The 24,414-nt window shown below is 49.1% G+C and overlaps 1 protein-coding gene across 2 annotated transcripts in view; it reads right to left on the bottom strand.

The window, feature by feature from the left end:
* Positions 1-1,732: 1,732 nt before the first annotated feature.
* The window catches only part of LOC122366497, a 33,151-nt gene continuing 10,469 nt past the window's right edge, over positions 1,733-24,414 (bottom strand). The window contains exons 3-10 of one of the 2 annotated variants that reach the window (XM_043338822.1): positions 16,036-16,208; positions 15,058-15,212; positions 12,243-12,356; positions 8,073-8,206; positions 7,578-7,763; positions 6,905-7,282; positions 5,525-5,679; positions 1,733-4,408 (exon numbers count right to left, since the gene is read on the bottom strand). In XM_043338822.1, coding sequence (XP_043194757.1) covers positions 4,020-4,408; positions 5,525-5,679; positions 6,905-7,282; positions 7,578-7,763; positions 8,073-8,206; positions 12,243-12,356; positions 15,058-15,212; positions 16,036-16,208 — 1,684 coding nt within the window. In that variant the 3' untranslated portion in view covers positions 1,733-4,019. Of the gene's footprint in view, positions 4,424-5,524; positions 5,680-6,904; positions 7,283-7,577; positions 7,764-8,072; positions 8,207-12,242; positions 12,357-15,057; positions 15,213-16,035; positions 16,209-24,414 lie in introns of both variants that reach the window. The other variant, XM_043338821.1, reaches the window with a different exon arrangement.

Raw genomic sequence — 24,414 nt, forward strand, 5'->3', positions numbered from 1 at the left:
CTGTGACGCCGAAGTTTGCCGTGCAGAAGTCTAGAAAAATCGGCCCTGAGACATTATCAAGGAGGCTAGGTCCAAATTTTTTGCTTCAAAAGATGTCAAATTAATGGGGGATAAGGTACAGCAAGTTTCGTCTTTCTATCCCTAAGCGTTTGTGAGGTATCGCAAATATTCGCCAGGGGGAGGCGAAAAACGCCCCCCCCCTTCCGGGCCCGCGAGGGTTAATGGTTAAACTCAATACGCCTATGCATGAAACCTGAAACCAAAATAATTTTGAATGACAACATCTAGGGACAAGGTGCTAATGGATTTTGCAGATCGGCGTTATCAAACAACAGTCGGGTCAGTCTCAAGCTTGCCCCCACTGGCGAAAATTCGTGGCGCCGCCACTGCCCCCCTCGCCGTTTCGCCCCTGGTGGAGCTAGCGCGTCGCGGAAAAAACGAGCGTGTGCGCCGTTACGAGACGCAGAGATTGGTACCCGATTTTAAGATCCTAGGCCAACCGGTGACCTCTGAGGTCAGGTCAAGTGCCCCAAGGTACGGTTCAGGTTTTGGTGAATAACTTCGCAAAAACGGCCGCAGAGCGCCGATTTAGGCAGCATCGTGTTCGTCTCGCTCAGGCGCGTCGAATGATATACTTTTTGTCCGGGTCAGGTCAACTTGGGGTGTTGACCTCAGGTCAAGGTCAGGTCAGCACCCCCAGGTCACGAAGTTGGTCGAAAGAGGTCATGTTGCATATCATTCGATTCGGCAGGTCTTCCTGAGTCCATTGGTGGCTTTCCCGACTCGCTAGCTCAATTTGATCAAGAGTTATTGACGAAAAACTAATATGACCTTGATGACGTCATAAATGACGTCACGCAAGGTCAACATTGCAAAAGTGACGCATCTAACCTTGCAAGGAGTGCATAAAATCACGATTCTGTGTGCTTGAGATAGTTGGAGATCGTTCCCGGCGCCAGAATAGCAGTTTTCATTTTTCCCCATTGACTTAATAAAGGTGAGGTCACGAAAATGAACTGACCTCATATGACCTTTAGGAAAAATCCGAGATATACAAGTTGTGGGACTCATAATGGATACTAGATCCTGCAAGTTTCATTTCCCTGTGACATCTCCTCTGGCAGTGAGGGCGTTGCGAAGTTGCGACATCTGAAGACCGTGCAGGGGTTCACTTATGACGTCATAGGTCAGTGACCTGACCTAACCCAAAAATGCGGTTGGTGTCAAAAGATCCGGCTTGGATCAAAGGTCAGGTATGCCAAGTTTCAGCTCTCTATCACCAGCGTGTTCGGAGCTATCGCGAAAAAACCCTATGGGGGGGGGCGGCACCCGCCCCCCCCCCCCCTCGGCCGGCGGAGGGTTAAATGCCGCAATGCGCCATAAACTGAGTTATTGCACCAGGTGTGGCCTGTGAGGTAATACCACCCGACCGTGAACTTCCGACAGACGCTAGCGGGTAGCTGTAATAATTACATTAAATTGTTACAGACGACCACTCAGTTCTTTAATCAGCTTCAGCCCTCAAAGTGTAAGATATGGACGTTGTGCTCCCTGCGAATACGAAGTAGTCTGGTGCTTCCGTCTCCTCCCGTCTCCCATAACCTTCCCGCTAGTTCTGGACCTATATCCGTCTAGTTTGCCTGTCTGTGTGTCTCTCTGTGAGTGTCATTCCTCCGTTTCTCTCTTTCACTTCCAAGCCATCGACACAAACACCTCAACCACACTCACATAGTCACATATCCAGCGCTGTATTCTTTGTTGAGCGCGAAAACACATCAAGCGGTACACACAAGCAGAGCGCAGTACATCGCTCGCTGGGTACCTTATACTCTGTACCCGCTGCACAGAACACCCGTACCCGCACACTGGAGGCGCTAGGCGCTCGGGGCAGCAGAGGGCGGGCACACGACCGTTTTGATTTCCATTTGAGCGTCAGAAGTGGCGCAGTTAGTTTGGCGATGGTAGATGTAGTGACGAATCCAGAGTGGGCTAGGCCCTTCTAAATATGAAAACGTAGTCTAAATAATGCGCTAGATTCGTGTCCAAAAATGTGTGAAGACTCATTGTCATGAATTTTGCATAATGTTTCTTGGTCTTATCGTTAGCAAGACTCGATGTAGCATGGAGAAATATACAAACTTTGACATTTTTGAACTTAGTTCTAGCGATCCGATTGGCATCATTTGATTGTCCGAAACCCAGAGAGCAGCATCGAGCCCACAGGCGCATTCTCTGGATCCGCCCAGACATATAAAAGATACTTCTTAGAGATGCTCTTGCTGCTGGGCGTATAGTCTAGGCGGCAGCGAAAGGTGACACCGAATTGCTTTATATCGAGCACAGCCCCAGTACGTCTCGAGTATGTCTGAAGCACGTCTCAAGAACGTCCGAGCACGTCCGGCTAGTCCCAGTACTTTCCAGAACGGTAGCAGCACGATCGAATTCGTCCCGAACAATGCCCAAGCCCGGTGTCAGGCTAGTCCCGAATTCGGCGTCTGTAGTGGCGCCCTTTCCCAGGGTACCGAATACCGATAACCCTTGACCCATTGGCAGCATTCTTGTATTGGTTGTGGAGTGAGGGAGTGCTCAGGGAATGTTGCATAGCTGACGTGCTGCCTTTTGTTGGTTGCAAAGTGGATTAGATTAGAGAGCAATGCCATTGATTGACCCGCCAAGGCGAAAATGTCAATGCCGAAAAGGAGAGGATGCATGGACGATCATGTATGTACGTTTCTAAGGACTGAATGCATTGAGGCTAAATGCCACTCTTTGAAATGTGTGGATGTCTAAATATAGAACTGAAAGGCGTTGCTACTGCCTGAAAGGGCGGGATGCATAAAGGACATTTATGTGTTGACTGCTTGCATAGAGGACATTTTCACTGCTTGAAAGAGGACTGGGTCGTGATGCATAGACTTGTGGGGGCAAACAGGGGACACATCGTGAGAAGCAGATCCACGTGACCGGATGACTGACCCGAACGAGCGTCAGTGGGGACCCGTGAAGCCGAACGTTTTGCGGACAGACCTAGAGACAATGATATGCCGGGGCGCAGAAAGTGTCAGGTGTCCTAAGCTACGATGATTTGTCGCAAGGCGTAAGAAATTGAATGCAGCTTGGGGACGAACGCGATAAATGGCACGAATTCAGTAAAAGCTGTGATAATTTGAACGGTTCTTTTCCGTCTTATTCGTCTCGTTGCAAAAAGTCGCGTCCGTTTTATCTAGTTTTTGGACGAATGAGCGAATTGTACATCGATAGCTTCTCACCCTGACCCCGCAGTGGCCATTTTGATTTGGAGCCGACGGATGAAACACGTAGGACTGGCTATACAGCAGTGTGACCCCTCCCCAGCGCCCACAATAACACACCGTACACGAGTGGCTGGCACTGCGCAGAAGAGTTTAGGGGCGCGGCTGGGCCCGGCTCGCCCGGCCACTGACTAACGACGGCAGTGTCCCGTACCCTTTAGCGTCGAGCGTGACGCCGCGCAGCGCTGTGTACATAATATTAGCACATCCAGGTTCGTAAGTGATCACACACACAATCCAACACTACCGCATTCCAATACACACTTCTACAATCTAGCATCCAACAAAATACCACACTCCAACACACTTCCAACAAAATACCACATTCCAACCTACCACACCCAAATTCCAACAGTCCTTCACTCCAACACTCAAAGCCGATCACAGTAGCACATTCCGGCGCCGTAGCACCGCCTGCTCGTCGGGCAGGTTTAGAGTGTTGCCCACTTCCCCGCCGCTGCGGCCTCCCCTTCATCACAACACTGCATAGAAAGCCGATCACATTGAAAGATATACCCGGCGACCCGCCAGGCAGGTTTGACAACGCCACGCGCCGACATCAGAGCCGCTCACTGCGACGCTCTCAACGAACCCGAACGCCACTCGGTGACCTAGGGTCCACCGCGGGCGAAACAGACACCTTCACAGCGCGCGGTGCGTTCTCTTTGCACTGGTTCCCTTCGTGGTTTGTCTCTGCGGCGAGAACGCTCACGGATACGCACCGCCCGACACAGCTCCGCCACGGGAAGTTCGGTAATGCGGCGGCTGCTGAAGCAACACCGGAGCCGCCAGCGGCTGGAACGGCGGCGGCTGCTGCGGCAGCTGCAGCTGCTGCTGCTGCAGCTGTTGTTGCTGCAGCTGCTGCTGCTGGAGCTCCATCTGCTGTTGTAGTTTCATCTGTTGTTGCTGTTGGAGTTTCATCTGCTCCTGCTGGTGTTGCTGCTGCTGAAGTTTCAGCTGCTGCTGCTGCTGCTGCTGCTGCTGCTGCTGCGGCAGGAACGGCTGCAGCCCCTCCGCTCCGGTCTGCGGCGGCGGGCTCCACTCGCCCGGGTCGGTCAGCATCTTCTGTTCCATCGCCTGCAGGCTTGGCCCGAGTTCTGCGAGCAGCCAATCTGTATCACACATCGACGACCGCGGTCACGTGGGCTCCCGGCCGCCAATCAGACGACTCGACCGCGGTCGATCACGTGGGCTACGGCAAGACCAATCAGATGAGAAGACGGCTCCAGACGGCTAATCGGATGGCAGGATCGGGTCACGTGGGCGCGGACAGCCAATGAGATGGCGGGAACAAGTCACGTGGGCCTCGGATGGCAAATCAGATGGCAGGAGCAGATAACGTGAGCTCCGGATGACAAATCATACGGCAGTACCAGGTCACGTGGGCTACAGACAGCCAATCAAGTGGTAGGACCGGATCACGTGAGCTACGGACAGCCAATCAAGTGGCGGGACCGGATCACGTGGACTCTGGACAGCCAATCAAGTGGCAGGACTGGGCCACGTGAGATACGGACGGCCAACCAGATGGCAGGAACGGGTCAAGGTGCCGTCTGGTGGCCGACAGGATTCATTTCAAATGCATCTCGATAATTGACATTGCGATTGCCCTCACTAAGTACCTTCGCACTGGTGGGGAGGGGGGGGGGGGGGCAACCAAGGAGCCGACCGCTCAGGTTTTCTGCAGTAGTGGAAAGTTCGTTTTATTCTTATTGACGTCAAGATGACGTGATTCTAACGACTAATCCCACCACTGCGAGGGTATGTTTGGGCCCTACCAAACAGTGGTTCAACATATCACACCGCATATAACGATGCGTCAGCATAGGGTCATCCATTAGCAAATAAAAACACAGTGAACCAACATTAGACATACTGGATCGGTTAAATAGAACCAACATGCTCACAAGTCACAGCAAACATTGAAGTGGCGTGAAAAATGTTCTTTTGGTGGTGTTAACTACCGTTCAAAGGAAATGTGAGGGAAAGTGTACAGAATTATAACACACTTATGTAATGTTGTGCATCTGTGCACATGATAGTGTATGAAATGACGGTATCTGTGTTGGATAAGGAACTTTCATTAAGTGTTAGGTGTAGTATTTGATTTCTGGTAGAGCCGTTTTTATCAATCAACATCGTGTTGTGTAAGGACGGTGTAGCATTTCACGCCACTTTTCAGGACCGGGGCGGGGAGCGTGCTTGATGCTCACCTAGGATCGCGCTGATGTCGACATCGGGAGCCGAGCAGTTGGCCGGGTCACCGTCAGATGGCAGTCGCATGCAGTCTGTCCCGGGAGGTCCTGGTTGTCGGCCATCACCGAAAAAAGGACCGCTGTAGCCGGCAGCGCCGTACGGCTCCGAACCCCTGAGAAACGGGCAGAGATGGGCTCTGATGGAACAGGGAAGGCTGAGCGTTAGGCGGCACGGGCGGACATCGATAGCAGCGCCTCTATCGGTCACTAGGGAAAGCTGGGCTGTAGGCGACGAAATACCGGCTGAGTTGTCACACGTTGAATAGGTTTATAGCCATCCGTCTTGTGAAAAAGTTGAACTTTTGCCTTTAATATTTCTACAGGCAATTTTAGAAGTGTCTTCACATGGCTTACAAAACCGTTTAGATTATTGTATTCACTTCAAGCCTTCCCTATTGTTCTTGATGATGCGGGAACTATTTCTAATTAGTATTTCTAGCTTATTAAAAGAACATACTGTGCAAACGATGAAAAAAACATAAGTGGAAGATTTTAAATGCAATTTTCTCTAACAATTAATGGTAAATTCTCTACATATCAAGGAAAAGGTGCATGCTAACTGATAATTTAAAGTTCTTGGGGCCAGTTGTTTTCTTCTTTTCTTGCGTCGCCCCAATGGCCGCGAATACACTTGTGATAACGCCTATCGGAAACACAGCGAGGCATGGAGATGGTATCGTAAGGTAGACTAGGAGAGCGGAGTTCTACGCTTACTTTTAGGAAATACAATGTACTGATACTTTCATGTTCCATCCATTGACGACTGGCGAAGTGAAAGCCAATGTCATGAGTTCGGAGTCAAACCTTCATGGTAAATGCACGCTATACTTTGGAAGCGGCAGTGACTTTTCTTATTCACGAGCCGAACTCGCTTCTACTCTCGAAATCCACGGGCCGTGTCGAGCCATACGTCTCGGTCTTTTACGTGATCGTCATTCGGGATGTTCAATTTAATGTCTGAACCCAATATATTGGTAAGGAGAAATGTGGAACGGTGCCAAAGGGACACAAGCCATGCACACAGTTCGTCTGGCGGTAAATGACCAGATCGCTAGCAAAAAGTTTTGCCGCCTTCTTGGTATTCTTTCTGGAGGCGGTTTCTGTCGCACCCATCAGCTCAAGTTCCTGTCTCAACTGCAGTTTTAGGCACTCGACGACTAGTGCCGTCAATTACGTGGCAAAGTTTTGCGAGTGCCCTCGTGTGTGCAACGGTGTGAGACTAACATCAAAACGTGAGCTGACTGAGTCGCTGGGGAGAGCGCCAACGAAAAGGTCAACGTCTTTCTCATCTATAACCATTCGTGGCCCTCAGAGGCCGGTGTCTGTCTGCCTACTTACCATTGAGGCCATTGGCTGGGAACGGATCCTGGTGAAGGACTGCCTGCCGGTGCCCCGCAGTCAAGACCCGCCGGTATCGCGCCAGGGCTGTACTGAGCGCCCGCCGGCGGAGAGTTGCGGATGCACTGAGCGCCGGCCGAGCCGCCGTACTGGCCGCCAGAGGGCTGCGAGGTACGCATGCACTGAGGGCCGGCCGCGCCGCGGTAGCCCGAGGGCGTCTGGGGACTGACTCCGCCGGTCGGGGGGCACTGCGGACTGGTCCCGATTGGGAAGACGGGCCCGGCGCCGGACGGCTGACCGTGGGCTGGCCAGGGAGGCGCCGTTCGCGGCGTACAGCCAACGGAGGACGTGGCTGCCGGCTCCGGCAGACTAGCCCGTCTGGAACAGCGGAATCAGACGGTCAGATCTCAGAGCCCAGTCCTCCATATGCAAAAGCCCGCTTGAAGGCAAAACAGTAACAAGTTTGGGCCAGATTCAGCCTGACAAGTTCGGCATGCCTCACTATAAGCACAGACCTTCCATTATAAACATTTTAATGTTTGTAGGACGATGATTGCATCCAATGATCCATGGCAGTCATCCCTGACACCCTCAACCCCAACAGCAAGAGCTTAGAACCATGCCGTCGGGCAGGCATTCACGAAACCTCCTTCGCGTCTTCCCGTTCTCTTACCTCCAGGAGCCTGGCGCCTGCCTCTGCTGTCCCTGCTGAAGCTGCTGCTGCTGATGCTGGTGGTGCCTGGGATGTAGGTGCTCCTGGCCCTTCTCGCAGAAGTCGGGCCACATGGGGTACGGGTTCAGGTCGATCTTGCTGAACTCTCCCGCTACGTTGGCCAAGTCTGAGTCGGGGAAACACACCCTGGAATAGGGCGAACGGGTTATAGGACAAGACAAAGAACCCCCGCGACTTCAGCAAAGAAAGGAACATGAAACAAGATGAAACGCCACAAAGTGATGCAGCATGCCGACGAAGCGTTTCGCACATATGGAAGCTATTCTAAACCAAGTGAAATGGCGATTCGCAACATGGGAAGCAATATAAGGAGCAGCATGCTGAAGCACAAGGATTCAGAGTTCAGACCTAACCAAAACCAGAGGTTCTCCCTGGGGTCAAGAGCTTCCCTGAGGCCAGGAGCTGCCTCTCGTGCTAGGAACATTTCTGTCTTACGTGTTCATGTTGTGGTCCTCCACCAGCGTCCTGAGGTCCGCCAGCAGGTGGAGCATCCGCGGGTAGAGCACCCGGGTGCTCTCCTCGCCGTGGATGGAGCACATGTAACGCCGGATCAGACATGTGTAGTGATCCTGAAATCGGGACGGGAGGTCAGACGTGTGTAGTGGTCCTGAAATCGGGACGGGACGGATGCATCAGATTTGTGTAGTGGTCCTGTAATTGCAAAGGATGGATCAGACGAATGTCCTGCAAATGGGACTGATGGATCAGATTGATGTAGTGGTCCTGGACTTTGGACGGATGGGTAAGACACGTGTTGTGGTCCAGCAAATGGGACGGATGGATTAGGCATGTGTACTGTGTAGTGGTTTTGCAATAGGGATGGATGGATCAGACATGTGTTATGGTCCTGCAAGGGACCAGACAGACGAAGACGTAGTGGCTGATGCAGTGTCGCGTCTGGGGTGGCTGTATTTCTGTATTTCTGTATTTGCGCAAATCACCAACAGGCTTGGCCCAATGACAGGTGAAGTCATATAAGTATATCACACCAAACACACTGTAAAAATAATGATCTGTTCTAAGTACAGAAGACTATAGAAGTAAAAGTAAAAGTACCTATAGTGTAAAAAAGACTATAAAGGCAGAGTGTAAATGACTACGAAGGCATAACAGATAAATAGTACCTACTATAGAACTACATACGATATACATAAACATTAAAACACTGTATAAGATACTGAAAGTACTGAATATCTACCTACCTAAAAATAAAGCATTAGTGATGTATGATGTGCACAAGATAAAAAGCTTAAAACATCACAAGCTAACTTTTACACGACAGCTAACTTTTGTCCTAACATAGCGAGAAATCACTCCGATCTGCACTATGTGCATGGGTCCACCATTGCAAATTGGCTTTGCATTGACTGCTGGAGGATGCACGGTGAGCATAATGTAGTCAAACAAGGTCCATGCAAGTACGGAATGATTTAAACATATCTGAAGGTTCTGCACGAATAGGATTTGCGCTCTCTGCATGATAAGCGAAATCCTCCCAACGAATCCAACAAATGTATGCCGATGAATGTCAAATTGATTTAGGTACTGCAGAATCCGATGACTGAATGCTAAAATCCCAGATGCTCAACATCCCTTGACAACTACATACAATACTGTTGAATACGGCCATCATTGGATTAATCAACATCAAGATAACCGCCCGACAGTCTTGCTCCCAGACCGACCAACCAAACAAGGTCCAGAGAAACCTGTCTCACCAATGTACTGGTGTCTGGTGACCACACCCTACCCCTTTCCCTTCTCCTCAGAGAGGACTGACTGGATGGGTCATTATTGTGAGGACCACATGGCCCATACCCCTATACCACCGTTCGCGACCGTCTCTTTCCCCTCCTCCTGTTGGACAGACAGCCTTGTATGGTACGAATGCATAATTCACGAGTCCATGACGCCGGTCCTGTCGCCATCGAGCTTCCTTTCTGTTTGCCCATCGCATGTGAATCGACCCGCAAAGTTCCGTAAGGCATGTACCTCAATTTCTGTCCCCAGGAGAAAAGTCCTTATCTCCCCACTAAACGAACCTGCGGCGTAGCAAGTCTTCAGGCCAGTCTTCGTACCCCCTGCCCCATCCCCTTTCTCCCCCCCCCCAGATGAAGGAACTTGCACACTCACTCAGGGTGGTCCACATTTACATGGTAAAAAATAAAGTTCGTCAGATTCATCGGGCCGGGTCGGAATTCTTGTCGATACTATAGCACAAGATTCTGTGCAAAATTTCATTAAGATTGGATGATTTTATCCCGTCCCGCAAAACAGTCAAAGTTTCCATTATATGTACCAGCCTTCAGTATAGGGTGAATACTTGTCTTTCAACATTGCCCAGTCGCGCCAGCGGCTATCTACCAAAGAGCTTGCATGCTCAACGCACCAACCCTCTCTAGCCTTCTCAATGATAGATCTAGTCTTCCTATCAGCCACAGGCAGGAACGATAATCCACAGTTCCTGTTGCAGTTCCTGTTCTCAGTGCCAGGAGCAAGGCCCTGTATGCCAGGAGGTGCGAATGCATTACGCTAGTTATGAATTTGCCTGCGTCTGGGATGGCCGCTGAAGCTGCAAAAGGCACACGCTCAATCACCGAAATGTGGCTTGTTTTGGCAGCCAGAAGCAAATCCTTGCTGGGTGAAACAGCCTCTTACGAAATGCATGACGCATCTTTTCACTTTTCACACCATCCGCCTTCCGGCCCGGGACTCCCGAGATCCCGTCCTTCAAGCGGTTTGTAAAGTGGTGGCAGCTCACGGACCGAGTGTCGTTCAAACCGCTCAATGACTTCATTGACTTCGCCGACAAGATGATCGTCACCTGACGCGCGTTGCTGATGAAGCAGCGGCCCCGTGATGACTACCGCAATGTGGTGTACTTCACCACCGCCGTGATGGACGGTGACTTGGAAGCGAGCATCCTGAAACCGGTTGCCCTACAACGTGCTCGTTGGATGGCAAAGTTGATCAACACGTAAGATCTCTCAAGTCAAGAACACTCTCAAGAACATTCTGCTGTCAGCCTCAGCTTGCGCTCACCGAGCACGAGAAGAGGACGATGGTCCGGTTCACCACCTTCATCGTCACAAGGTAAGTAGCACCGTGACTGTCTGCCCACTGATCGACCTCAGCATCGTGAACTGACATCGCCCTCCGCAAAGGCTCCTACCGCTTGCCACACAGATATCGGACGGTAACCGGGCAAGGTGATGGGCAAGGCCATCGGTCTCTCCTTCTTCAACGACGGGACGACGGTCGAGGAGAAGAGGCGATCGCCACCTCCATGCAGCAGCGGCTGAGAGAGAAGAACCCTGCCGCGCCAAAGTCGCCCTCGACGCAGTGGGGCAGCGCTCGCTGGCGTCGTTTGCATCTGTCGGTCGGTACATCCCTCGGGGCCAGCCACAATTTCCTCAAAGTCGACTCCGCCGAGTGGTCAGACAATGACGACTTGACCACTGCTCATCGGCGACCGGCACATATACGGGTGGTGAACGACTTTGCGAGAGCTGGGTATTGCACTGTTGCCCTCACCAGTGGGAAATTTTTAGCGCCATCGCGCACGGCAAGGAATAGTGAAAGCACTTCCTTCAGGTCGAGGAGCACCACTGCACCGGGCGTTGCATCCGAGAGGGATATTATTGGTGCTATTGGTCTCAAGATAGGGGCCCAGGCGACCTGTAGTTCGGATGCGGTGAATACCCTCACCCTCGCCACAATTCGAGTGGGGGTTGCGCTGGGTGGGAGGAGGGACGCACTCGGCCCGACCTGTGGGGAGGGTAAGGATATTCACCGCATTAAAACTTCAGGTCACCTGGGCCCTTATATTGAGACCAATAGTACATGATGGCATGCACGGTGGATTTTGTTCTTTTATCTATACCAGATATGCTATTTTCACGGATGCCCATTCCACTCTGATGTGTTTCTCTCCTTTGCTGTTCTTTTTTAATGACTGCTAGTGCGTATTGAGCGAAAAATGTGGACTGAGTGCGAAAATTCGTATTATCGCTCATCCCGTTATTGATAACATAGGGAAAACTTTGGTCGCTTTGCGGGACGGGATAAATTTATCCGATCGGAATAAAATTTTGCACACAACCTTGTATCATGGTATCGACAAGAATTCCGACCCGGCCCGAAAGATCCTAGAAACTTTTGCAAAATGGACCACCTATTGCACAGTACCTACTGAGTTATAATGGCATTTGAGTCCGTGAGGCCCCAACCCACGTCTCAAGGAAGAAAACCGGCCTCTCCCTAGCCATGAACTAAACCTGCAGAGTGCTGTGAAACCGGTTCCTATCACCATCCTACCCACTCCCCTCTCCATATTGTACGAACCTGCAGGGCACCGCTGGCCTCAAAGTCCGTTAGGCCCATCTCTCATGTCTCTCATATCCTTGGAAGAAGGCCCTCCCTATCTATATCCCCTGTGGACCTAACCTGCAGTGTGCGGATGGTCTCCAAGTATGTGAAGTCAGTCCCCATTCCCCTCTCCAGAAAGTTCCCCTCTCCATATTGGACGAACCTGCTGAGTGCAGAGTCACGTGCCGCCGGTCCTAATCACCCTTGCCTTCTTTCCCTTTCCCCTGTGGACCGAACCTGCAGGGTGCTGATGGTTTCCGAGTCGGTGAGGCCAGCCAGGTCTGAGGAGAACATGACCACCATCTGAAGGAGCATGTTGGTAGTCTTGTCCAAACCCAGGCTCTGCATCCGCTGTGGGAGGGAACGGGAAGGGAGGTTAGGGGGCACATATACAATGACCGGGCCGGAACGGCACAGCCAGGGTCAAGGTGCACACATACATAGGTACACTAACCCAGGGTGGATCGGCAGAGCCAGGGTCAAGGTGCACACATACACTATCCCTTACCCAACCGGATCGCCCGGGACGGGTCAGGGGGCACGCATACACTGACCCAATATGGATCGACCGGGACAGGTCAGGAGGCACACATACATTAACCCACCCGGATCGACACGGTCAGGGTGGGTGCAATGCAACCTAACACCAGCCGGGCTAGATAGACGGATGCAGTGCGCGCACATGTACCCGGCAAGCACTGCACGAGGTCGAACCGTGAATGGCGGATCAGACCTACGTCATGTATGGTACGACGCAACTTCAGCCGCTGGGACATGGTAGCTGTTCGAACAGTTGTTTGAGTAGTTGGTTATGCACTTCCTACATCATATGGATCAAGTGTAGACCGCAGCTTTTCAATAGTTCCAACCGAGACGCAAAAAGAGCGCGCCGATTCTCCGCCCGTAAATCAAACAAAGACAATCATTGAAAGCAAGAAACCTATAGCATGCGAAGCTGTGGGTTCCTCGACGCGAAAGCGTGACGAGATTGCATTTGATATTGTAAAGGCCAAAACTGTTAAAAATATTCATCATAGCACTTCCGAGCTTACCAAATGCTTTAAACGTAGCTCGCCTTCGTGAATCGCCAGTGAGTGAATCGTCATAATGCTGTATGTATGACAACTTATCCAAACCCCACGTTTGGTCGCTAATTAACTGGTGAATGTAAAAGCTTCTAGCGGAGCCAGCGAGTGACCGGCACGGCGATGTTTACTCCGTGGGCGGCGCGAGCTCCGCGGCGTGCCCTCCAAGGCCGGGAACATGGGCGGTTATGCAACCTCCGCACAGCATGTTTACACGGCACAAACCGGCTCATGTGCGCAGCACCAGCCGCCACGCTGGGTTAACTTCGGGGGTTTCAATTACTTTTGAAGGGAAGTTGCATGCGTGCTTCTAAATTGCATCCGGGAAATATTGCATATGGCTACAATGTATGTAAGTTATGCCTACCATCTTGCCGTCAATAAAATATACCAGAGATGAGGGAAATAACTGTTTCTATGCGAGATGCAGGGAGGTATGCACCAGTATAACGCCTTTTGGGGCGACTAACGGAGCGAGCGAGAGGGTGGGCCTTCACGTGCGAAATTTAGAGGGGGTACCTCCAACTGACTTGTGCACGGCACCCTACTAACCGGTCTCTAGCGATGTGCCAAATTTGAGCACAATCGGCCCAGCCGTTCTCGAGATCTGGAAGCGGCACCCTGCACGTGCGCACGTGCAAAATGGGTCCCAACTGACTTTTGCACGGCACCCTACTAACCGGTCCCTAACCATGTGCCAAATTTGAGCGCCATCGGTCCAGCCGTTTTCGAGATCTGGAATCGACCCCTGCACGTGCGCACGTGCAGCAGCACCCCAATTCTGGCACATGGATATGCATTGCCTAGTGGGTGTCTACCTACATGCCAACTTTCAGCGCAATCGGCCAAGTAGTTACCGAGATATTGCAACAATTACAAAAGTGACACCTCTTCGTTTTGCACGTGGCACGTGCATAAGGGGTCACCCACATGCATCGGGAATAGTCCAATACTTGGTAGAAGGAATGAAGCTACCCTACAAAAATTACCGCATGTAAATCGGTCAAGTGGTTGCTGAGATATAAGCCTCGCAAAAGCGTGACCACGGCCGGCCGGCCGGCCGGCCGGCCGGCCGGCCGCTCATACTCAGAAATTTCCGTTAATCTAAGGAAAGACTACGCTCGCTTCGCTCGCTCCGTAATCAACATCTTTTGTAGTTGCTTTTCAGTGCTAAAGCATCGATAAACAGGTCACAGAAAAACTGGTTTATAGTTGCACCAAAATAAATAAGCATTGAGGAGGGTCTTAGGGCCGCCCGGCTCGAATGCCTCTCAGTTGAGTTCAGAATGAACGTTTGAAATATATATCCACTCCAGAACCCTCGATAGATGAGCTTTTCCCGTCCATACGATATCATCCTGTTACCCGTAGGCCGTAGGCGGCTAGAATTATGAGGTCTGGGAGATGGTGTGTCTCTCATGGAGCACTCTTTCAAAGGATAAAGGCCACGACAACGGAACGTCTACACAATTGAACGTAAAGCTCCGATCCGTCGTGTTACGTAAGTTGGCAATAATGTCCACGTAGCCGCGTTCATGTGAATAAATCGGCTTTCATTTAACTGGAAAAGTGACTCAGGACTCAGGTAACTCATTCATTTCCATACAAAACGCATTGAAATCTGAGAAACTCGCGGGAAAATCTGGTTATTTCGACAGGAAAGGCAGCAAACGGAACAGCCGTAATGCTACCTCGACACTTGATTTGGTGAGAGAAAGGGTTGGGTTGAATCCAATAAAACATCAGGTTTTCGCCAATGAAAAAAACACTTCAAATGAAAATCGACGACTGCATTTATAGACTTTATGGCCAATGAATGTTTTAAACGTTTAATTTCCCTATTCCTCATTTTAACAAGAGCCTTACTCTATTAACTGGATAAACTCCTACTGTACTCAACCTCTTCGATTAGCTCACTGGCCAGTCCAACTCGACAACTCATCAAACATCTTCAGACCCACACTTACCTCGACGAACTGCTGGTGGTTCTTCATCAGCTTGGGCGTCATCACCGACCTCAGGTCGCTCATGCCGACCTTGGCGCCCACCGCCTGCGCGTTGAAGAGCGTGCTGTTGGCGTCGTAGACCATGGTGCCGCGCAGAATCAGCACCGCCAGCACGCCTGCCCACGGGGCACACAGGGTCAAGGTCAAGGTCAGGGCCGCGCGGCCGCCAGAGGCGGATCGAGCGCGGAAAATGGGGGAGGCGCTTGGCTGTGGAAAATGTGCTTCCTTTTAATGATCGTCTAATACTTTCTTTAAAAGCGTTATAGAATTCCCAGAGCTGCTTCAGTCTCGTTTGCATTCATCACAGCAAGTGTGCATAAATTTAAGGCAGAGTTTAGAATATTGCCCGGACGTGACCTTTTCCCCGGCATCCAACCGGAAACAGCTGGCTGCCATTTTAAAACGTTATTCTGTGCCAACGCCATTGCAATTGGATATCGAGACTGAGAGCCCCATACAAAGCAAGAGCACATTTAATTTTTGTACCGTAGGACGTTATCAGTTCTTGCGGTTTTGTTTGCAAGCAGTGACGCAGTTTACTCATCAGAAAGAGAGCCTCGTTCAGAAAGGCACAACCGACTCGTTCGCTCGACACAAGACACAAGTTTTTTTTCCGAATCCGAGAAGAGCCTCACCGTCTTCTTTGGAACAGAGATGTATCGAGATTGCATTTGTATCGTAACCTCTTTGAGGAGTGACGCATCGTTTTCTATGAGTAACGCCTTTATCTTTTTTAGATGTAAACGTGCTGTACACTGTACAGTTTCCGGTTATATGACAAACCGTCTTTGATAGGTGCCATATCGTCTTTCAGAAGCAAATGCATGCCGGCTTTCAGGAGTAGGCGCCATTTCCGCGGATGAGTCCCGTACTGTGAGTTCCGAAAGGTATAGCTAAACATGCGTGTCGTGCCGTCCTCTACAATTATAATCACCGTACCGTTTTTCAGCAGTATCTTTTGGTCGTTCTGCGGCAGTTGTCGGAACTGAGGCAGTGTGGCGATGAACGACACCAGCCGGGACACGGCGTTTACGAACACCCCCACAACTCTGGTGGTGGTCGGTGGCCGAGAGTCGGGTGGAGCCTCGGGGTCCAGAGGGACCGTGTTGTACCTGGGGAGAGAGAGGGGAGTGTGTGAGAGAGAGGGAGGAGAGGGGGAGAAAGAGAGAGAGAGAGAGAAAAAAGAAAAAGAAAGAAAGAAAGGAGATGGAGAGAGTTGATAGAGAGAGAAAAATAATGGGGAGAGGGGTAGGAAGGGAGGGAGGCGGAAAGAGGAATTGAAAATAAAGGAAGAGTGAGAGAGGAGAGTGAAGGAGAAGAGAGATGGAGATGATAGAGATCAGAGTGAAATCCTTATTCCGGGTCAATGGGAATGTGGCGTAGTACCATACCTTCTTGGCAACCGGGAAGGGCAGGACGTACACAACTATGATGCAATACTGAGGGGGCTGATTCGAGCTATGCTGCGGAGCTGTGGTCTATCCCTGTGGTGTGAGTGATGCTAGGTTATGCGGATATGATACAATATGGCGAGGGGGAAAGTTCCATCGGGACGGCAGCTTTGCAAAACGCATTGAGGGAGTTGAAAGGTCAAACGAACTAGTGAATCCTTTGGAAATAAGCCAGCAAATTACACAAGCTGAAGGAAGCTATACCCGCGGGACGGGAATGAGGATGACCAAAATTATGTCATCTATGTAAGTAGCGCAGTAGCAGCATGGGCTCTTGGACTGAAATTGCATCACTACCAATGGAGGCCCTAGCTGCGGTTGAATGGCTGTGACGATGCTACAGTGAGATCCAATACGCTGCGCAGTGCAGACTCAGCATCCGATTGTACCGGTCAGCGCTGACGGAAACGGCTCAGCACTGACAATGGAACTCTATTGATACATGCCATCTCGGCACGTTTACTGCCGGTTCAGGAACGGTACAGACAAGACAATAGATACAGAGGTGGACCCCGTCGACTGTCGAGAAACAGGTTTAAATGGCAAACGTCCCCTCTATAATAGGGGAGAGTGGGGTAATTTGGCCGCTTTTTTTTAGAAAACGATGTAACTAAAAATCGACAACACATTTCTGCATTTTCTCAACGCTGACAGGTGTGGCATACATTTTACTTCCTTGGACAGTAAACTTGAAATGATTGAGTAACTACTTATATTAAAATTGTGGCGTATTACAAAGGTCTGCAAAGCGGCCAAATTGCCCCACTAGCAGGGTTATTTGGCCGGGGGTGTGGGGCAATTTGGCCGGTGTTAGTTTGAGGCCATGATTTTTGTTATAGGCGGGTCAGCTTCACATTCAGCAATGACGCGTGTCCTACGACGCATTTGAAGAATTTTGGAGGTTGACTCAGCCGTCACAGGGGTCGAAAATAGTCAAAATAGCGGCTCTAGATGCGATGACAGTTTTTTTACGAATAACTTTTGAAGTAATCAAGTTAGGTCAAAACTAAAAACACCATCGTAATTCTCTCGTCATTCCGCATCGAAACATGTATGTGTTGACCTCGAGAGGTCAAGGTCAAGGTCAAGGTCAAGGTTGGCTTCAGGTCACGTTACCTCAGGTCGCTTGACCTCAAGGTTACGTGAGTTCAAGGTCATCATGTATATCATTCGATGCGCCTTGACGAGCTGAACACAATGAGACCATTTGCGCGGCTGTATCTTTTTTATGTAAGTATTTATTAGCAAAAATGCGTTAGGTAACCTTTGATGACGTCACATGCCCTTACAGCTGTCCAATAGGAAATATGGCATCAAGGTAGTCAAAGTTGGTCATGAATTATGTCCTTTATGATATAATTGACCATGACAACTCGGCCGTCCCAGCATAGTGACTCTGAGCGCACCGGCCAAGTTGCCCCGCTAGTCCCGGCCAAATAAACCCACATTGCCATTCTGAAAATTTTTGTCTATAAAGTCGTCATGGCTGTACAGAACTAGATGAAATTGCTCGTGGAACCACTGAGCACCCTCAAAAATGGCGCTATAATATTTTAATTCGTTTACAGCCCAAATACTACATGTTATACAAATTTTAAACAGAAGTAAAAGTTACCATTTTCTAACGTAATTCACCTTTTATTAATTTTGAATAAAACTAAGAGGGGGAAAGCTTTGACATTTGTTCTCCAGTTAGTTCTGCCGATGACAAATGAATAAAGACTAAAGCTATTTCATTCACTTTTATCAGCTTTCGTACAGGTGGGGGCGGCCAATTAACACCACCGGCCAAATTACCCCACTCTCCCCTACGCCCATGCATCTGCAGCACACCTGTTATGACGGATAAAAAATCGGTGTTGAATATGTCAATTTGACCTACACCATTCTTATTTCTATCAGTACCTATGTGGTCAATAAAACATCACAATCCATCGAGACATGTAGCGATGGATAGCCATACGTTTTGAAAAAGATGGCAGATGGCACTGCTCGAAAGTTGATTAATTACAATAATTCACCGGCCGCGCGGGGGACTGCAGTCTGCAGACAATCCCCCAGTCTGTCTTATGGGAAGGTCCTGATAAGGCGTATCGGCACCGGCCATGCGGCTAGCGCCATTGTCTCAGGGCTCAGCCAGTGATGAAGCTTGGTGCCACGCCTTGGCAAGGAAACCCATGGGAGGGCCTTTCGGGGGCTTATCCCCGAGGGGCTGGGACTTTTGATGATCCTGTTATTGTCGATGGTTAAGCGCATTGCGCACCTCAGGGGTCTTTTTTATAATCAGGCTCTTAAAATTCAAAACTTCCATATGGAAGTAAAAAGGTAACACGCGAAGGATTGCCAAGGGCATAAAGTATTTCCATTCATCTTTTTGAGAAAAGATGAAATATTGGATGTCTTATTTTTATTTCTAACTGGAGTTAACAAAAGCATTGCAGCTTACCAGCCACCCAGCATAGATTGAACTTCCATTTTGTCCGGACTCCACACTCCCCCTCCCCAGAAGTCGGGATTAAATTCTGAAGATGATCCGTAGTCCGCAAATATCACCAATCAGCAAGTCTGGCAGATAAACCGATCCTAACCAACCCGACTCCTCCTTTTCAGGAAGGGGAGACAGTGCTTCCTCTATATGCTACCCCATGTGATATCGAATTCAAGTCAGTTCCCTGTAGCTACCATGCGCCAGTCAATTTAACTTCGAGAAATGAGTTCAGTTAACTCCACGAAAATGCATGAAGCGTTTGAGCAGTTCTCAAAGTTTGTTCGTTACTTAAGCGATTAATGCCGTTTGCCACTATTTGCTTACCCACTTGTCAGCGTATATAGGGATGATCTGTGATCAATGTATACTTCAGAATTCAATGATACGGCGTTCGGAACTTAGTTCAGAAAGTAAGATAATAAAATAACTCAACCAGGACTAAATCATGTTTTGGCTGGATTCTTTTCCGATGTTTTAGTTTCCTGCTCCTATAGGAAGTCTGCAGGCTGTTTTCAGTTCACTAAACCGCGAAAGTCACTCGGTATATAGGCATGGCCTGGTGACCAGCTTCAAACAAAGAGGCCACCGCTGGACGCGATATTCCCAATGCACATTTTACCAAAGGAACAGCGCAAATGTATGTGCATACATTGGTACCCACTGGCCAGGCACCCCACCTTGAACAAGCACACTGCTGCGAACTCTGAAACAGACGAACACACCGCACATAGGCGCAGAAAAATTGCAACAGCGCCAAAAACAGCCGTGTAGGCAGCAAAGGCCGTGAGGCAAACATAGCTGGAGACCAGCAACTTGTAGAGAATGCAAATATAATGAGGTGACATCATCTAATAATTCCAACAGAATTGGAAAGCTAACAACCGTTGGTTCGATCAAGAAAAATAGTCGGAACGTAATTGGATCCTTGCAAATTTGGTGCGGTGCCGCACCTACATAACTGTTACGTTGTGGCATTTACCGATACCTATTCGGTATCTTATTGTGTCTTCTCTTCTATAATTAGACATCTTCCGGGTGCCCACATATCCCTAACCGCCGCCCGTTATAACGGGCTAGGCGTCGATGCCTGGCCGTTAGACTGTACCGCTGAGTACATCCGTGCTTTGCGGGCGGGTATATCTCACCATCTATCGTTCCATGGCTGCTGTCTACCTGCAGCAGCGATGAAATGTGTCACGATATTTATAACGTGATTAAATCGAAGGTCACCCAGTCTCCAACGAGCTTTATTGAATATTGATTAATCGACAGGTAAGACATGAACGAGCTTTCAACGAATTTTTAAGCTATTCCATTTTTAGTCCCTCAGAAATGACACGATTATCACATGTAACGAGATATTTTAGCCGAGGCGAGCATGAAATGGCATTGACTGCTTTGACAGGAATAATATTAAGTCGTCGATGAACTTTAAACACACGGTGAAATCAATTTGGTGACGATCACCACGGCTCCAGTCTGGATTAGATAACATTCAGCATATCTAAATTCTAATATGAATGTGCATGAGGAGTAAACAAGATTTGGTTATGTAAGCCAATGTGGCATGTACAGCCCACCGCTAAAGTAATGTAGGGTTTTACCAATCTCAACGGTTGGCTTTGACTGGCGATTGTTTAATGCGGAGTGATCGAAAAGAAGATGGCAATAGCTAAAGTAGCAGCTGCAAGGGTGACGATACATATAAGCTACATTCAAAGTTTCATTGTAGTCTGGCTAATCGTTCCTAAGCTTCAGAAGCAGAACACACCCATGACTGAAACCCCACATTATTTCTGCTGTGGACTGTACTTACGAGGTCTTATAAACTCGTTGATCCACCCAAGAAAAAATGAAATGCATGCCGACAAATATCGCCAAAAGAAAAGCTTTCTCTCTGCCCTATAAATCAACAAACTATCAAAAATCTTAAATGGGATGCATGTGTCATGTGACAGTGGTAGGATGTCTCTATGATAGAGCCCTTCAGTCAGTTAAGCATTACGATAATAGCGCAGACTGCATATCCTTTCCCGTTCTCTGAGTGTACAACCAATGTGCAAACCTGACAGTCTTCAACTTCGCCAGAAAAAAAATCACGAGTTATCAAACGACATAAAAACCTGTACGATTCCCCTTTTTCCTCGGCTGCAGAACATATCTGACCCCCGTGGAATGTGCATAACCGGCCTGGCCAGGCGGCTGGTCAGTGGACTTGGCCCACTGCCAGCACAGCGCCTGGCGACCGTGGTGTCCCTCAGACTTCATGGACACTGCGGCGAAATGAAGCGAGCTGTCTGGGCATGCAGCGGCATATTACCTGATCAAAATGCAAGGAGGCGTTCCCTGAGGGACGATCCTGCCTTAACTATGTCCATGTTGTGCATGTGTGTGGCATGAACATCACATCAGAATGATAAACGTCGGCAGATTTTCCCTGTATTCCTACCATTTTTGGGCACGCTCGACCAGGGGCGGATCCAGAAAATCTCCAAGGGAGGGGCCATTAGAAACCAGGAGGCCCCCCCCCATAATCCCACCTGTTGGAGGCCCCATCTTCCCACTTGTTGGCCCCCCCCAAAAAAACTGCGTCTATTGAGCTTATCTAGCTGTTCAGGCAACATCTCAACATCTGTGCAGGCTTGGAGGCCCTCTGTGCAGGTTAGGAGGCCCTGTAAAAGTGGTCATCTCTGTGAGTATAAGAGACCTCCAAGTTATGAAAAGCTTTACCAATCTTCTAACAAAGAAGTCTTCTCAGCTAGTCTTCTAAGAAATAACTAAGTGGGTAGGTAAAAAAAAAAACTCCTCGGATTTCGGCCACTTTATTTTCAGGAGGCCCCCTTTTCAGCTTTTTAACTTTTTAACTTTTTTTATTTTTGAAAAAAATCGGCCAAGGGGGGGGGCATGGCCCCCATGGCCCCCCCCCTTGTATCCGCGCCTGCGCTCGACATTTATCGTGTCTGCAGGAAATGCGTATTTTTGACGATCGCAAAAGTGCCATGGAATCCTCCATTCAAACTCCGATAAGGACGTTGCAAGGTTGTCTGCTATTGCATAAGAGTGCAGTCGCTACCACAGAGCATGTCAGTGTCACTTCCGCTGTAGCGGTAAAGGATTTTCCGCTGGTAAATACTTTCACAAATAATAACGAAGCAATGTAAATAAATGTAACTACGCTCTTGAAACGAATCATGCGAAATGGCCAAAGGACCAGTGGCTGGCTGGAGACTGTAATAAGTTATTAGTGTGACAATGATCAGCCATGGTATGGCCTACTGTCCCTACAAACTTTTAAAAACGCCGGAAATCTGATGTAACACAGTGGTATTATGCAATAAAATAAACTGGGAAGCATTACGTTTTGCATACTTTTGTGGCAAGTCACGCAAGGGAGGCAAATGGGGGCACAGTGTCAGATGCGTACTACTTTGATCTTCAACGACATAGAAACATGTCGCTTTGATCCTTATCATATAGAAACAAAATTAATGTGTCGTTTAATACAGGTTTGACATGCATAATCATGGAATCGCTTTTGTCCGTTCCTTCAAATTGCTGTTCTACATCTAACTAATTGGCTGTCACATAATTGGCTGTGTCACCGTTTTGTGCATTTACTGTATTGTGTTTTGTATTTTGAGAACACATATTACTGATCTTCAGGACTTAAAAATAATGGAAAGTAAAACTTTATTTTCATAAGAAACCGCTTAACTAGAAGATACATTGATTGCACCCTCTTAGCCCTGACTAGGATGGGAACCAAGAAAGGGGGCATTGACCGCGGTTCCAGTTTGGTCATGGACCTTCATTATTTGTATGTCACTCATATAATGTTTACAAAGTCCTTGGAACTTAACTTACTGTCATTTGACTCCTCACAAAACTGTCGGCTAATTTATTGAGCATTGCAATCAAGCATTGATTAACGAACTATAGGCATGCAAGTGGGTAAGCAGCCATTGATAGTGATAGAGCGTTCAAAGTTCAAAGTTGCTGAACGAAGGTCGTTCAGCGTCAACTCTATGCTTATTTGTCATCCAATCATCTCTTAGCTTCAGCTCAACACGGTTTTAGGCCACGACACTCAACAGAAACTGCATTGCTCAGCGTATCCGACCATATTTTATCTGCGACAGACAGAGGTGATCTTACTCTACTCTGTCTGATAGATTTAAGTAAATGTTTTGACGTTATCGACCATTCCAAACTATTGACCAAACTAGAGCAGCATGGAGTTGACGCTGAATGGTTCCGCTCTTACCTATCAAACCACACACAGAGTGTTTCCATCACTGACCCTGTTTCTGGTCGAAGGTGCCTCTCGCGGCCGCTGCGAAACAGTGTGGGGGTGTACCAGGGGTCTGCCCTCGGGCCATTGTTGTACACAGTGTTCGCCAATGACCTGAGCCTCTGCGCGCCTGATGCCCATGTCGTCCAATACGCCGATGACACGCAAGTGCTTGTGTCCGGCGGTAAGGATGACATTGCGGCTCTGGTAGGGCGCATGGAGAGCTCCCTCACGTCTTTGGACGTGTGGTTCAGGGCTAATGCCCTGAAGGTGAATGCCTCGAAAACCCAACTAATGGTATTTGGCAGCGGGCCGAACCTCCGCAGTGTCCCCACGATCGAGGTGCGTTTCCGTGGCGAGACTCTACGCCCGGAACGGAGTGTTAGAAACCTCGGCGTGATATTCGACCCTACTCTGTCATGGGACGAACACGTGGCACATGTCGTGTGTAAGTGCTTCGGAATGTTGATTGCCCTCAGCCATATCCGGCATTACCTCCCTCAGAGGGTGATACCAACAGTTGTGCACGGTCTAGTACTTTCTCACCTTAGGTACTGTATAACTGTGTTCGGTAATTGTACTGGCAAAAATCATAGGCAACTCCAAAAGATTATTCACTTTTGCGCGAGAGTGGTTGCTGGGAGACGCAAATTTGACCATATTTCGGATATTTTGAAAGGTCCTGACTGGTTTACATCTACACAGCTGTCGGATTACCACACACTTTCTCTAGTCCACCGAACACTCCGGTGGGGAGAACCGGCTCCACTTGCCTCACTTTTTATCAAAAGCTCGAATTTACGTATACGACAAACGCGACAGGACAACAGTTTTTACCTACCTCGCATCCGATCGGAGGCAGGTAGACGCCAGTTTGCGTACCGGGCACCGCAGCTTTACAACGGTTTGCCGGTGGAGCTAACTGCCCTCAAGCATGATGCCTTCAAAAAGAACTTGCGTCTTTACCTCAAGAGAGAGTACGAGTAGGTGCTGTTCCGGTATAGTTACCTATCGTCTGTGAGGCTTATTTACCGCTTGTGAAACTTGTAACTTGCGCTGTGATGTTTCTCTTTTTCTTTTATTATGCG

The sequence above is a fragment of the Amphibalanus amphitrite genome, unplaced genomic scaffold, assembly GCF_019059575.1.
Source record: "Amphibalanus amphitrite isolate SeventyFive unplaced genomic scaffold, NRLGWU_Aamphi_draft 000811F_arrow, whole genome shotgun sequence".
NCBI lineage: Eukaryota > Metazoa > Arthropoda > Thecostraca > Balanomorpha > Balanidae > Amphibalanus > Amphibalanus amphitrite.